The sequence below is a fragment of the Aquarana catesbeiana genome, linkage group LG06 (assembly GCF_042186555.1).
Source record: "Aquarana catesbeiana isolate 2022-GZ linkage group LG06, ASM4218655v1, whole genome shotgun sequence".
NCBI lineage: Eukaryota > Metazoa > Chordata > Amphibia > Anura > Ranidae > Aquarana > Aquarana catesbeiana.
Genome location: NC_133329.1, coordinates 85255806 through 85272479, shown reverse-complemented (window position 1 = coordinate 85272479; position 16674 = coordinate 85255806). Strand labels below are relative to the sequence as shown.

General features: G+C 42.1%; 1 protein-coding gene across 4 annotated transcripts in view; it reads left to right on the top strand.

The window, feature by feature from the left end:
• LOC141148700 (syntaxin-binding protein 4-like) overlaps positions 1 to 16674 on the top strand; it is a 98706-nt gene that overhangs the window by 55720 nt on the left and 26312 nt on the right. For all 4 annotated transcript variants that reach the window (XM_073636352.1, XM_073636355.1, XM_073636354.1 and 1 more), the window contains exons 6-9: positions 4898 to 4977; positions 6941 to 7067; positions 12695 to 12827; positions 14938 to 15044. In XM_073636352.1, the coding sequence (XP_073492453.1) occupies positions 4898 to 4977; positions 6941 to 7067; positions 12695 to 12827; positions 14938 to 15044 (447 nt within the window). The remainder of the gene's footprint in view (positions 1 to 4897; positions 4978 to 6940; positions 7068 to 12694; positions 12828 to 14937; positions 15045 to 16674) is intronic.

Sequence of the window (16674 nt, the reverse complement as noted above, 5' to 3'; positions counted from 1 at the left end):
CTCAGGATTATTGGTTGCCTCCTGCCTATATCCACCAGGCTCCTCCTAGTGAGGGAAATGCAGACTCACCCTAGGACAGATGGACTCTTTCCCACCGCCTTTCTGCTGGCTCTCTCCAGTGAGCTTCTCCAGACCCAACTTGATCCTTAGTTTTCAGCTTGCTTCCTTCAGCTAAGCCTAGCTGGGACCTCTGTGTCTTCCTCACAGATCCTTCCAGAAAGTTGACCAAGGGGCAGAACCCCTTCACAGAGGTCTCCTTCTGCAGGACTGGACCTAGGAACTCTGCTCTTGCTGCTCAGGTCTCAGACTATTTATGAGCTCTCTCACCACCTTCTGGGCACACCTCCCCAGGGATTGGCTGGCGTCTCATAAATGTTCAGGCTGCCTGCTGGTCTGTCCTTCCTCCCACTATACTTATAGAGTCCTCTAGAAGACAGGGAGAAGCAAAAGAACAGCAGCCTGTGAAACACTGGGCAGCCCTAAGCAATCAACCCCTGCTGCACTGATTACAGAGGAGCCAAACAAAATTTAGCTAGCAACCTACTCCATATTAGGAGGATGCTACATCGTAATTCTGTAAAATTAGCTTCGGGCCTCTGAGCTTTAGTAAGCTCTGAATCCAAAAGTTTTCCTAGCCACAAAGGAGAAGCTGTTACACTAAACTGCATGTGACAAAACAGGATCAATCTACCCTGGCATGCATGCAATAAATATACTTTGCCCTGTGAGACTATAGGATATACATAAGTGTGCGGAAGTGCCACCTTTATTACAAAAAATTAGAGCCTTAGTCCAGCCAATTCTTCCAGGACTGAGCAGAACTCATGAAAGCGGTGCTCATTCTTGGATTACTGTGAGCCAAGCCTGTGTGATGATGTGCCCCCTGGGGGAAGGGGGTGTAAATGAGAATCTGGGCTCACAGAAATTGGGAAGAATTATCTTTCCCCCAAAGAGGGCCACCGGTACTGGACCAAGGAGGAAGTCAGGGGCAAGGTTGAAGCATGGAGATGGTAAGGAGGGGGGTTAGAAACTAGAAAAAGAAAAAAGAATCTGGGGTTCCACTTAAAGTAGCTCCTCTTCTTTACACTGATACTAGGAGCTTGCATTCTGAAAACACATTTCTCCTTTTATGTATATAGACTCAAAGTGAAAACCCTTGGCAAAGTGCCACATCATTATAGTTAAATGCATAAAGACAGAGAGATTCCCCTATTTTTTTGTCACTTTTAAGGTACTTAAGTTACAAAAATATATATGAGAAGTGAAATGTGTAAAAAACAGAATTTATTGGTACATCAACATATAAAAAGAAGAGACATGGCTAACTAGGCTACTATTACACCAACTGTGCAATGTATGAAAATATGATGAATCTTCCTCCAACTGATGTGCCTCGGAGAGTTCATGTCTCCTTCATCAGGGGTATGAGGAGTATCATATAGTCAATCAAGTGGTGTTGTATGTAGACATGCCATGTTTCAGTTAAAAACAAAGTTTGAAAGAAACCGTATTTTTGCCCATCATATTATAGTGTGTAATATTCATTATGTTTATAGTCATAGAAGAGGAGAGAACACCACTTATATGGAGGGAGCAGGTAGCACTGAGACCTTAGAGAGCCAACCCCTGGTCTTAATACAAGTCTGGAACATGTAGTCCCCAATATGGATGATATGGCGGGGCTTCTAACTAGAGAGCCTCGTAGGTGATAGAATTTGTGGTAAATCACCAGTTTTTGAGCATAGAGGATAAATGTCCAGTCCATCATATCCCTGTTGAAGGAGATGCAAACTCTCCGAGACGCTTCGGATGAAGGAAGATTCATCATATTTTCATACATTTCACAGTTGGTGTAATAGTAGCCTAGTTAGCCATGTCTCTTCTTTTTATATGTTGATGTACCAATAAATTCTGTTTTTACACATTTCACTTCTCATATATATTTTTGTTCAATTCAAGTGCCTTAAAAAGTCCACAAAAAAAAATATATTAGAACATCTCTGTCTGTATGCATCTTCTTTTATGTAGAGCAGATATTCCATGAAAACCTTGAGGATAAAATGTAACTGTTATGTAATGCCGCTATAAGAAAATATTGTCTAAACATATTTATCATGTGTATTCCGCCTTAAATCTTGGTGTGCTTTGTGTACATTATCATACAGCAGATGATAATTTGGTATAGTGTTATGGGGAAGATTGCCGGGGGATAACCCTAACCAGTTTCAGGCAGGAAATTCTAATGGAATCATTGAAAATCCCTGCTAGGAGACTAAAACAGAAAGGGAAAAAAATAAGGTTACTTTTGCACACTTGCTTTTACGTGTCTGATTATGGTAGAAGAACAAAGTTATACTGAAAGCATCAAAAAAATGGCGACCAATCCCCCAGCACAGTGTGCGCTCTTTATCCGCAGGGCATATTATGGGATAAAGGCGAAGCATCTTGATCCGACAGACAGACCCCCTGGGGTGTAATCGGCTCTGCTCGTTGGTTCTGCTGACAGATCTGCTTGCTGATCATCAAATAATAAAAATAACTCCCGACCGGAGGGAGCGACAAGAGCCCTTAACCCGTTCACAGCCATAGGGACCAGGGGATGGTTAGCTGTTCAGAACTCCAGTCTTCCACTTTCCACTCTGCAGATATCATGTCACCAAATGCTTAAACCTAATGTGACACAGGTGGACGCTAGGGTTGCCACCTAATCCCTTTAAACCTGAACACATATTAATTACACAAGTTCTGTGGCTGATTAAGTTGGTAATTAAACTCACTTGGTGCCTTATCTGCATTAAATTAGCCTCAGAACCTGTGTATATCATACGTGTTCGGGTTTAAAGGGATGAGGTGGCAACCCTAATGGATGCCCAAAACAGCAATTTCATGTTAAGACCAGATTGAATTACAGGTCCTCTTTAATAAGTCCACTAGTCATTTTAAAGCGGACTTCCAGCCTTCGCTTCAATCTTGCACAGTTGTACAGGCTTCCCTCTTGGACTGAAATTCTTTACTCTGATTTCAGGGCACACTGTGAGCTTCTCACAATGTGCATTAGAAGCTTCAGCAAGTCAGATAGAACAGTGGTCATCAACCCTGTCCTCAGGGCCCACTAAGGCTGGATTCACACCTGTGCTTTTTGCATTTTGCAGATTTGCACTACAGAACGTGTTCCATAGGAAACCATGTTAAATGGACTGGAGTGCAAATCTGCAAAATGCACTAAAACTGCATAAGTGTGAATCCACCCTAACAGGCCAAGTTTGCAAGATAACTGAAATACATCACAGGTGATATCATTTGCTGCTCAGTGATTGCAGTATTCTAGTCTGCATCTCCCCAAGGTAATACTTAAAATCTGGCCTGTTAGTGGGCCCTGAGGACAGGGTTGATGATCACTGAGATAGAGCCCACCTCATTTCCTGACTGGAGAACATCCAGTATCATCTAGCGTAGTGGTTCTCAACTCCTGTCCTCAGGGCTCACTAACAGGTCAGGTTTGCAAGATAACTGAAATACATCACAGGTGATATCATTTACTGCTCAGTGATTGCGGTATTCTAGTCTGCATGTCCCCAAGGTAATTCTTAAAATCTGGCCTGTTAGTGGGCCCTGAGGACCGGAGTCGAGAACCACTGATCTAGCGCTTTCCTCCACAGTCTGACTGTCCCTGGCCTGCCTTTCATTCATGGGATTCATTCCATAACTGGAATTCTTCTGTAGCCACTTCAGCCCCGGAAGGATTTTCCCCCTTCCTGACCAGGCCATTTTTTGTGATACAGCACTGCGTCGCTTTAACTGACAATTGCGCCGTTGTGCGACGTTGTGCCCAAACCAAATTTATGTCCCTTTTCCCCACAAATTGAGCTTTCTTTTGGTGGTAATTGATCACCTCTGCAGGTTCTATTTTTTGCGCTATAAACAAAAAAAAGACCGACAATTTAAAAAAAACAAAAAACAATATTATTTACTTTTTGCCACAATACATATCCAAAAAAAAAAAAAAAAAAAAAAAAAAATATATATATATATATATATATATATATATATATATATATATATATATATATATATATATAAATGTATTCATCAGTTTGGGCCAATATGTATTCTGCTACATATTTTTGTTTAAAAAAATCGCAATAAGCATTTAGTGGTTGGTTTGCGCAAAAGTTATAGCGTCTACAAAATAGGGGATAGATTTTTTAATGTTTTTACTGGTAATGGAGGCGATCTGCGATTTTTAACAGGAATGCGACATTGCTGCAGACAAATCTGACCCCGAGTGACACTTTTTTGGGGACCAGTCACATTATTTCAGTGATCAGTGCTAAAAAAAATGCACTGATCAATGTATAAAGGACACTGGCAGGGAAGGGGTTAACACTAGGGGGCGATCAAGGGGTTAACTGTGTTCCCTGAGTGTGTCCTAACTGTGTGGGGGATGGGCTCACTGGGACAACACAGAGATCATTGTTCCTGATCACTAGGAACAGCATATCTCCATGTTGTACCCTGTCAGAATGGAGATACCCTGTCAGAATGGAGATCTGCTTCTCTGTGGAGCGATTGCGGGTGGCTGGCGGAAGTTGAGTCCGCCGGACCCATGTGCACGCTCCCGCAGCACGCATCGGGCGCGTGTGCCCACAGTATCTATTACTTGAATTGACGTACAGGTATGTAGTTTTCCGCAATAGAGCCAACCTGCCGCAGTATATGTATTGTGGCTGGTCGGCAAGTGGTTAAATAATTGATCCGTCAAAGCCAATGTAAGCACTAATAAAAATTAAAAAATGTGCAAAGTAAAGAAAAAACATTTTTATAAAAAAAAATGTAAAAAAATGGTGATGCTACAATGTAACTTCCAAACATGACACTTTCTCTTCTGATATTTCAGAAAGGAATTCTCAGAACTGCTGGAGAAATGCAGCTCCCACAGTGACGGGTCATCTCGGAGTTCTCCCATAATGCACGGCAGTAAGTAAGATGCTGCACTTCCTAATTAAGAGTATCCACTAAGCACAAAGGGGCCCATTTATAATGAAGAGCAGCTCTCCACTATACACGCCAGTATTGCTCCACATTTTACAGCCCATTTATAAAATGCAAGCTTTGGTGTGTCACAGTGTTCCCTCTGCTTAACACAGAGAGCTCCATGGCTGGGGGAGAGGCCAGCCACATAACTTTGAGTGAGTTAAAAAATATTCAACTCAGTATACTGATGGTAGATTGTTGGCAAATCCCAAGTGCTTCGGGGATTGCAACCCCCCCCACCCCTTTCCTCGGGAGTAACCGGTAACACAAAAAATAAAAAAATAAAATGTTATTTTATAAAATTACGTGTAGCACATGATTTAAATTGTTCAGACATAAAAAAATAAAAGTGTAAAGATATTATATTGATCATATTATTATTCACATGGGCAGCAACCATTGGCACCACTCTGAAAAGCAATCTGCTTTGGATCACTTTTCAGAGGGCGTTTGAAAGGCAGTGAGGGGGCGACATGTCACCGCCTGTTTTAAAGCGAAAAATGCCGATCCACTGCGCCGCAACCACTGTTGCAGGATGATTGTAGTGCAGTCCCATTTACTTAAGTGGGTTACATTCGGCAGTGTTACTGCTAACCAAATGCAACAGGGATTTTATGCAAAGCATCGTGGCCATGGCATCTGTACAACCTTGTGCATCTGCATATCTGTGTTTAGGTGGGCAGTCAGGTGGCAGTAAAACCACTGCTCAATCTCTTGCCTTTACCACCCTCAAGCTGCTTGTGTGAATGAGCCCTTAGTGATCAGAAGGGCGGTAATAGAAAAATCACGCTTCCCTGTACCTTTACATTATTTTATCATGTCTGAACCATTTGAATCACGCGTTACACGTATTGATATATAAGAAGATCTTATTATTTTTATCTTTTGTATTATGTTAGCCCTGAGGAAGGGAGTTATGGCCCCCAAAACGAGTTTGTAATAGAATGTATAAACAACTGACTCCATCTTAGATTCTCTTGTATTCACATAAAGTAGAAGTGAACTTTTTCCTATGTGTGTGTTTTACCATAATCAGCTTAAAAGTTTGCATAGAACCACATCCTATAAGATATTGTGGTTAAGCCGAATTTGTGTCAGCAAAGTCATTAGCTATTTCTTGTTATCTAGTCAAGCAGCCTAACTCTTGATAAGAAAGTACTGAGTGTAAGTTTGTAAAAATTTTCACTGGTATATATACTACCCTTGTATTCAATAAAAATCAGAGATCTTATGAACACACTCCAGCTTGTTTCCCGTGTCTCATTTGGTCTCTCCCGGATCCGAGGATCCCGGTGGTCTGCCTGAATTAACCAAGGATGGTTGTCCAGAACCAGAATTCCTTTCAGAGTTGACTTTGCAAACAATCTATTATATTACAGTGTGAAAATTAATTTTAAGTCCACTCGTTCCTATCACAACCCGAGGTGGTCATGGAAGCCCTGAGGTGTGCCCAATATTAATTTTTTATTCTACATAGACACCATTGCTGCCCTACTGAATGTGAATAATACAATAATAATAATAAAATTATATAAAAATAACATATAAGGTCTCAGTGCTTCCTATCCACTTTCTCAAGTCACATAACAGGTCACATGACTGGGGTCTCTTTTCAAATTTTTAAAATCATCCTAGTTCTGTTACGCTTGCTGGAATCATGAAGCGAGCTGTGCATAATGCACATTTTATTTGTATATTGCTACGCTATATACTGTAGATGTCAGGGTTTTTTTTCAGGAATTTTACAGGAACACCTAACTTTATGTAAAATGGACACAATACCCTTTTATCAGTTTGAACATATATATATATATATATATATATATAATTGCTGCCACGCAGATCAGTGAATTCATTCTGATGGGTTGCTATGAATCACCATTTTTTTCTTTTCTTTATGAAATAGGTCGCTATCTGGAAAGCACATCCTCAGAGTCCTCGTCCCGCTCCCAGAGTCCTTTGCTGCAGAGTCCCGGCAGCTGCCATAGCCAGTTTGGAGGCACGAGCGGCCTTTCACCGTATTCCATGGCAAGGTACAGTGCACCAAGGGGCCGTGTAGAAATGTCCAGAGTTAACTTTTTTTTTGCCAAATGTCAGTTCCAACTGTTCTGCTTATTTTTAAAGCTGCTCAGGGCATCATCTTCCATCATTTTGTTGACATTTCTACAAAGGCTGTAATATTCCAACAAGATCTATTTGATGGTTTCTGAATAACAGCTTTTTTATCTTTTTTTTATTTTTTTATTTAGTTAAGATAAGTATACATCAGGAATGGGGTGCAGCCATGGAAAAGTCCTGCATGTGGTAGTCTATAGCAGTGGTCTTCAATTTGCGGCCCGGGTGCTACTTTTGGCCCTCTGCTTGCTTTTATCCAGCCCTTGGGGCAATATTTCATCCACTGATACTAACAGTGGGGCATAATTCCCCCCACTGACACCAATGAAGGGGCACAATCTCTCCCAATGACACCAATGATGCCAGCAATGGGCCCCAATTCCTGCCATTGGTATCAACAATGGGGCCCAAAGACACCAATAACGGGGTTCAATTTCTCCCAATGCCGCCAATGATGGGCCCCAAAGACATCAATAATGGGGTTCAATTTCTCCCAATGCCGCCAATGATGGGCCCCAAAGACACCAACAATGGGGCCCAATTCCTCCCTTAGATGCCAATAATTATCCCAATAACACCAATGACGAGGCACTATTCCTCCCAATGGCACCAATGATGGGGCACAATTCCTTCCACTGACTCCAAACATGGGGCATTGTTTTTTCCCATTGACATCAGGACCTTTTCTACTCCCACTGGGCACAGTCTGGCCCCCCTGAAGTCTAAAGCAGTGTTTCTCAACTCCAGTCCTCAAGGCGCCCCAACAGGTCATGTTTTCAGGATTTCCCTCAGATGAAATAGGTGTGGTAATTACTAAGGCAGTGAAACTGATCACATCACCTGTGAAAAATAATGGAAAGCCTGAAAACATGACCTGTTGGGGCGCCTTGAGGACTGGAGTTGAGAAACACTGGTCTAAAGGACCATAAATTGGCCTTTTGTTTAGAAAGTTTGGAGACCTCTGGTCTATAGCTAGGAGATATAGAGTCAGACAGAAGTGGGGGCTAAAGTAGTTAGAATTGGGTATGGGGAGGTGGGATAAGATGGGTGAGCAAGGGCCCAGATAGGAAAAGGAAGAGGGTAGGAAAACCAATGAGGGGCAAAGTAAGATGATGGCTGGGGGAGGGTGTAGGGGGAGGGGGGATGAAAAAAAGGGATAATGAAAGGAAGTTGGAGGATGGCTAGGTACAACTAGGTACTGTATCAACTTCAGCCCTGCCAAGCAGGAGCTTACCTTTATCTGAATGGGTGAACTGGAACCAAAAGCACCATGTTATATTGGATACGCCTTATCTATATTTTGAGAGTGGGTCAGGTCCTCTAACCTTCTTATATTGTCTACTTTGTTAAGCCATGTTTGGACTGAAGGAGGAGATTCCTTGCTTTGGCCACATTCAGAGGTTGTTTGATTGAAAATGTTGACTATTTGTGCCAACACAAACTTGACATACAATTTACAAAGCTATAAGGATCTTGATTTTCAGCATTGCGACAGTAATTTTCATATCTCTTGGCTCTGACCTGGAAATAACTAATTTATTTTCAGTAAGGGGAACCGAAAAAGGAACCTTTGTTAATTTCAGCATCAGATTATTAGACCCATTGTACATGTTGGGTTGGTGGTGATGTGTATATATAGAGACGACTTCATTGTTCATTTTGGATGGAGTGTAAAAGGATTAGGATCCCCGACAAGTTTATATTGTTATGTATATTTGAGCCAGGAGGAGTCCCAGCAAATGTTTCTAATGCCCCGTACACACGGTCGGACATTGATCGGACATTCCGACAACAAAATCCATGGATTTTTTCAGACGGATGTTGGCTCAAACTTGTCTTGCATACACACGGTCACACAAAGTTGTCGGAAAATCCGATCATTCTGAACGCAGTGACGTAAAACACGTACGTCGGGACTATAAACGGGGCAGTGGCCAATAGCTTTCATCTCTTTATTTATTCTGAGCATGCGTGGCACTTTCTGCGTCGGATTTGTGTACACACGATCGGAAATTCCGACAATGGATTTTGTTGTCGGAAAATTTTATAGCCTGCTCTCAAACTTTGTGTGTCGGAAAATCCGATGGAAAATGTGTGATGGAGCCCACACACGGTCGGAATTTCCGACAACATGGTCCTATCACACATTTTCCGTCAGAAAATCCGACCGTGTGTACGGGGCATTAGAGTCCAAAAGTAATTTTGATTCCAAAAATGAACAAAAGTAAAACAAAAAGGCAGCCAAGAAGCTTCAGGGCCCAAAACAATTTTCCTTCATTAGGGCTACAAAAGGTACAGCTCTGATGAAAAGGAGTGTTTGAATCCCTGAAACATGTTGGATCCCTTATTCCGCTGGATATTAAATTTAAAAATATTATATTTTGGACTCTGTCATCATTGGCATGGTACCCTTACTGCTTCTTACATACTCAGATTTTCCACAGGTCCCCCTTCGCTTGGGGTGCTTTGGTACATGTGAGCAGCCTTACTAATTTGTTTTAAATAATGAGATGCCATTTACAGCACCAGTTTACTGTCCTTGGGGCGTGGGCTGTGATCAGTGGGAGTAGAAAAAGCGCCAATGTCAGTCATGTCCAAAGTCAGACTAAACAATGTCTCAGGCTTGGTGGTCAGTGGGAGTAAAAAAATCATTAATAGTGCCCCATTGTTGGTGTCAGAGGAAGGAATAGTTCCCCTTCATTGGTATCAGTGGGAGGAATAGTGCCCCATCATTGGTGTCAGTGGGAGGAATAGTGCCCCATCATTGGTGTCAGTGGGAGGAATAGTGTCTCATCATTGGTGTCATTGGAAGGAACAGTGCTCCATCACTGGTGTCAGCGGGAGGAATCCTGCCCCTGCATTGGTATCAGTGGGAGGAATAGTGCCCCATCATTGGTATCAGTGGGGCAAATAGTGCCCCATCATTGGTGTCAGTGGGACCAATCTTGCCCCATGATTGGTATTAGTGAGAGGATTAGTGGTCCTTCATTTTGATCAGTGGGAGGAACATTGGCCCATTATTGGGTGTCAGTGGGAGGAATTATGGCCCACTGTTCGTGTCAGTGGAAAAAATTGTGCCTTATCGTTGGTGTCAGTAGGAGGAATAGTGTTTCATATCAGTGGGAGGAATAGTGGCCCAGGGGCCAGATAAATGCATGCAAATGGCTGCATCTGACCTATGGGCCTTGTTTTTAGAGAGATAAATAAATAAATATTAATTAAAATGAATGAAAGAGAGATCTCTGATGCATGTATCACACCATTGTTCATGTGACAGCTGTCTAAGATTTTCTTTACTTTTCTGAGTTTCCCTTAATTTCTTGTTTATTTTTTCAGGGAAAGAAAATAAAGGCAAATTTCCCCAATGGGAAATTGGCTATTGATACATTTTAAAGTAAACTTTGTGTGAGAGATAAATGTGAGCCACCGTTAGTGGCCCCTTCTGAAGATGCTAGTTAATTGGGCTAGCTCTGGTTTTAATGCTTTCAGAGTCGCACACATCTCAGTTTGCTGCCACATAGTGATCTTTATGGAACTTACTCCTTTATATCAGGATGTCCATCAGAGTCCCCCTTATATTAGGATGTCCATCAGAGTCCCCCCCCAGTCCCTCTTACATCAGAGTCCCCATTAGAGTACCCTCTTACATCAGGGTCCTCATCAGAGTCCCTCCTACATTTGGTTCCCCATCAGGGTTTCCCATATATTAGGGTGTCCATCAGAGTCCCCTCTTACATCTGGGTCCTCGTCAGAGCCCCCTTAAATCAGGTCAAAGAAGAGACCATAGGCAGCCCGTACTAACCTGAATCCGCAATCTGTGCACATTGGGGATATATCACTGTCCCTGGCCACAGCTCGGATAAAATCTTGTAGTATGCTGGATGTGGCCCACGGGTCGTAGTTTGTAGACCCCTGCTAAAAAATGCTTATTAAACCCATATTTTGTAGTTTGTTGCCACCTAGTGTTTCTTTGCAATTCACAATGAAAAGATATGTATTAGCAGTATTTATAGTTTTTAAATGTTGTGAACATTTTGCTACACAAAATAATTTATTAACATTCAGATAATACAGTCCAAAACCCGTTTTACTATACATTTCTCACTGTAATATATTACTCATTGTCACTTACCTTAATGGGCTGAAGCTCCATAGTTTTTGTAAGATTATTTTTTTTTTTTGGGAAAGATGTAAAAATTAAAACCTCAAATGAGACACAATTAAAACATCAGTGCCGCTTTGATGTTTTAATTGTGTCTCATTTGAGGTTTTAATTTTTACATCTTTTCTACTATTTTAATTTACTTTAGTGGCTGCTGAGGGAAAGCTCTTCTTAAATGTGTATATATATATATATATGCACTAGTGATCATCTAATATATAGTCATTTGGATTCTAGTGTATATTAACTAGCATTTATGTCTTGAGTGTTCTAAAAGACCTGGTTTTACATAGCGCTGAGATTGGAGGAGTGTGTTTGGTTTATAAGGGTTTTTTCCTTCAATTTTTGTAAAGATTTTTTTTATTTGATTTTTTAAATATAATTTTGTATAAAAGGGGGTGGAGTATGTTCTATATACATTGTACATGGTGATGTTTTTATTGTTTATAGCAGGGGTCTCCAAGCTACAGCCTGTGGGCTACAAACAGCTTGCTACGCAATTTTTTTTCACCCCCAGCTAGGGTCAGTGGCTTATCCTGTGCACAGATTAAGGATTAAGGACAGGCTGCCGATTGGGGAACTCTGATGGGGACCATGATGTAAGGAAGCATTCTGATGGGGACCCTGATGTAAGGGGGGACCTTAATAGGAACACTGATGTAAGGGGGACTCTGACGGGGATTTTATTCGGCCCACGAATATTTGTTTAATAATATACAATCAGAGCCCCCCTTACATCCCCCCTTATGCTACTCCTCCATAGATGCAGTGCAGTAAGTAAGTGTCAGGATCCTTAAAGGCTCGTTCACATGCATTGAACTGCATTGATCGAAAGGACACAGCAAATACAATTACTGTCCACGTGCTCCATGCACCTCAAACCATTCTGTTGGCGAGAAAAAATGTAGACATGCTGCATTTTATGCTGCACAATGCAAAAAAAACATGTCAACGTGGTAGAGAGCAAAGAGGTGTATTGGTGTGTATTGTCCAGAAGAGCTGGTGGGGGGGGGTAGGGTTGGTTTGAGTGGAGGAACCTTACATTATACCACTTTCTGCATCCCTGACCGGGGAAGTTTAACGATCTGGAAATGTTATGGTCGATGATTCAAGGTACTAAGGGATGATAAGGGTGCATGTAGTTTATAAGTGTGGCTAGTTGCATGTGCGTGTCTTTAAAAAAAAAAAAAAAAAATCTACTATTTCCATGCTATAAATTGAAAAGTTGCTTGGCAGTTGCCACCTTTTCTGTTTGCCACAGTGACATCTGCAGGTTGTGCAAAGCTACTACAGTCTTTTAATATGCAGTTTGTAGTTGGAAATCCTTTGTCTCCACTGCTTAAATGTACAATATCTTAGCTTATTGTCTTGTGTCTGTTGTAGTGACCCAGGAATCCAGCATATCTCCATTCTCCGGTCTACCGGCCTGGGTCTTGTGGTCAGCGGCGGCTCCAATCGTCAGGAGGGGCCCATGGTCTACGTACAGGAGGTGCTTCCAGATGGAGACAGCTTCAGGGTAAGAAAGCTGCACTTAGCCGACTCTGGCCTAAGTGATTTATTTATTTATCACAGGTACTTATATAGCGCTGACAATTTTTATGCAGCACTTTACATATAGATTGTACATTCACATCAGTCCCTGCCCTCCAGGAGCTTACAATCTAAGGTCCCTAACCCACATTCATATATACACATACTAGGGCCAATTTAGACAGGCTCTAAGTAACCTACCAGTGTGACTTTGGAGAAAGGGAGGAAGCAGAGCATAGCTCCCAACTGTTCCTGACTGTCCCTGATTTAGAGCAATGTCCCTCTGTCCCTCTTTCCCCCTCATTTGTCCCTCATTTTGGTCTGATCTGTATAGCTGTATATAAAATGCACTTTTTATCTTTCAAAAAGTGTTTCCCAGTGCTAAACCTTCCATCCAAATTCTAAATTGCTGCATTTGTACATTTTAAAAGCCAATATAAATATATATAGTAGTGGTAAAAAAAATATCCCTTGTGGATTTAATGAACCTTTTTTTTTTTGGTTAATTCTCCTTTAACCGCTTCAGCCCCAGAAGATATGGCTACTGAATGACCAGGCCATTTTTTGTGATGCGGCACTGCGTCGTTTTAACTGACAATTGCGTGGTCGTGCGACGCTGTACCCAAACAAAATTGATGTCCTTTTTTTCCCATAAATAGAGCTTTCTTTTGGTGGTATTTGATCATCTCTGCGGTTTTTATTTTTTGCACTATAAATAAGAAAAGAGCAACAATTTTGAAAAAAAAACACAATATTTTGTACCTTTTGCTGTAATAAATAGCCCCAATTTTTTGTTTAAAAAGCAAATTTTATCCTCAGTTTAGGTCGATATGTATTCTTCTACATATTTATGGTAATAAAAATCACAAAAAGCATATATTGATTGGTTTGCGCAAAAGTTATAGCGTCTACAAAATAGGGGATAGATTTATGGCATTTTTATTATTTTTTTTTTACTAGTAATGGTGGCGATCTGCGATTTTTATCGAGACTGTGACATTATGGCGGACACATTGGACACTTTTTACACATATTTGGGTCGCTTGACAATTATACAGCGATCGGTGTTATACAAATGCACTGATTACTGTAAAAATGTCACTGACAGGGAAGGGGTTAAACACTAGGGGGCGATCAAGGGGTTAACTGTGTTCCCTCTCTGTGTTCTAACGGAAGGGGGGATGGGACTGTCTAGGGCAGATGACAGATCACTGTTCATACTTTGACACATTTTTAGGTTAATTGACAATTATACAGCGATCGGTGCTATACAAATGCACTGATTACTGTATAAATGTCACTGGAAGGGAAGGGCTTAACACTAGGGGGCGATCAAGGGGTTAACTGTGTTCCCTGTGTGTGTGTTCTAACTGTGAGGGAGGGAACTGACTAAAAGAGATGACAGATCTCTCTCTCTTCTCAGAACTGGGATGCGTGTTGTTTACACACACACACGTTCCTGTTCTGGCTTTCGCGCCCGCGATCGCTTGCGGACGGTGGTCATCGCGACCGGCGGTCACGAACATCGGCACCCTCACTGTGCAGCGGGCACGCGCGCGCCTGCTATCCCGCTTAAAGAAACTCATGTATAGCTACGACGGCTCGCGGGATCGTGCCGACCTGCCACAGTATAATGACGGCAAGTGGTTAACGTCTTACATTAACTCCTTTACTTAAAGTGGTTGCGCAGGCTGAAGGATTTTTACCTTCATGCATTTCATGCATTCCCATGGATGCAGGAAAGAAAATCGAATCATCTAGGGCCTGCTTAAGCTATGTTCCCCTCAAGCTCTGTTAACAATCTTCAATGGGACAGGCCTTGTCTGGTAGACCAGCTATGAGATAGGAGGTGTGTTTAGACACAGCTTCCTGAGCAGGAAGCAGAGATTGCACATGTAATGAGTAAATATGGCTGCTCCCGTGTTTGTACATCTAAAATTACAAACTGTACATAGAAACAAAGATTTTTCAAAGTATGTTGTACAGTACACAAAGATGATGTACAGTACAACGAGCTGATCTCTTTCCCGTATTTATGTAAAAAAAAAAAAAAAAACTATAGTCCCCCTTTAAGTATTCCTGGCATCTTTTTTCAGGATGGACGCCTTCGGCCAGGTGACCAGCTGCTCTCAGTCAATAAAGACTCGCTGATCGGAGTCACCAATGAGGAAGCCAAGAGGATACTGAACAGGTCCAGGCTCAGGTGGGTTCGAACCCAGATTGTCTGAAATGATTTAGCCCAACTATTTCTTTTTTGGACACAGCGGAGAAAGAGTTAAGAGCCCCCTGTCAATGTTGCTGTTGGGGAGATTTCTCATCACTTTCCGTCAGGGCAGGAAGTGATGTGAAATCTCTCCAATGGGGACACCTTTTGGTGGGGAAGCGAATTAAAACTTTCGACAGTGATTTTTATTGATTTTGTGCTTTGGTGACAACTACTCCCCCCCCCCCCCCCCCCCGCCATTTACTGCATAGATGTCACCTGTACTGCAAGTGTGAATGCTTATTTTTGGCCTGGTTACTATTAAAGAGTTTTACTTACCTTAAGATGGTTATAAACCCTTAAATATACCCAGTGAAATGATTGGTGATACACAGAGATGAAACAAATCCTACTACATAAGTTCTACCTGTTTATCTGCAGTCCTCTCTTCTCTACAGCCATTTAAAACGCAGAATTTATAAAGCTTATCTGAGCTGTCAGAAAATGGGATGGAGAGCTCAGTGAGGACCTCTGAGAGCTGATTGGAGGAAAGGGGGCACCCCCCCCCCCTTCACACAGCACACAGGAACAGAGCTGAGGCTCAATCAGCTGGAGCTCCCTCTCCTGTCACCTTTTTTCTCTTGGTGTCAGGAAAACTTGTCAGAAGTGATTCATGAATTCATAACAGGAATGGGCCAGCAGACAGAAATGACACTTAGTGCTCCTAATTGAGACAAGCACACACTATAGAGGGATATGCTTTGTTCATATTTCATGTCTGAGGTTTCTGAGCTGCCCCACAACGTGTGAGTGGGTCCTTAAAGTCCTCACTTATAATACAGGACTGCTGGTCCTGCGTTGTAGGTGGTGATGTCAGAGTGCCTCCTGTGGAGTGGAGAAAAAAAGGGGCTTTGGGTGCACCAGTCTCTTAGAGAGGAGAAAGTCTGCGAGAGCGAGGGATGAGGGAAGTACAGTACTCAAGCCAAAAATGAACATTTAACCCTTGCAGTGCAAAGGTTGTTTTGAACTTTCTCCAATGTTCTGCTATAATTCTATCCCATGCTATCCAACTGAATAAAAAAAATTGATGATCCATATTTGCTTCAACTAGCACAACAGGAATTCTTAAAATTGGCAATTTCTGTACATGTTTTTATGTATTTCATAGTATGCATGTCGTGCAACTATTGCTACATATAAAGGTTATGCAAGCACTGACACACCTTTTCTTGGTCTTCTGAGAGTTCTGAGTTCTCCGGGTCTCTCTTATGCCGCGTACACACGACCGGACTTTCCGGCAGAAAAGGTCCGACGGAACAAATCAGTCGGACATTCCGATCGCGTGTGGGCTTCATCTGACCTTTTCTGTCGAAAAAATCTTTCCGACGGACTCGATTCCTATCGAAAAAAACGTCCTGCTGTATGCTAGTCTGACGGACCGAAAACAACGCTAGGGCAGCTATTGGCTACTGGCTATTGAACTTCCTTATTCTAGTCCGGTCGTACGTCATCACATTCGAAATGATCGGACTTTGGTGGGATCGTGTGTAGGCAAGTCCGTTTCGTCGGAACTCCGTCGGAAAGTCCTTCGGAGTTCAGTCCGACGAGAAGTCCACTCGTGTGTATGCGG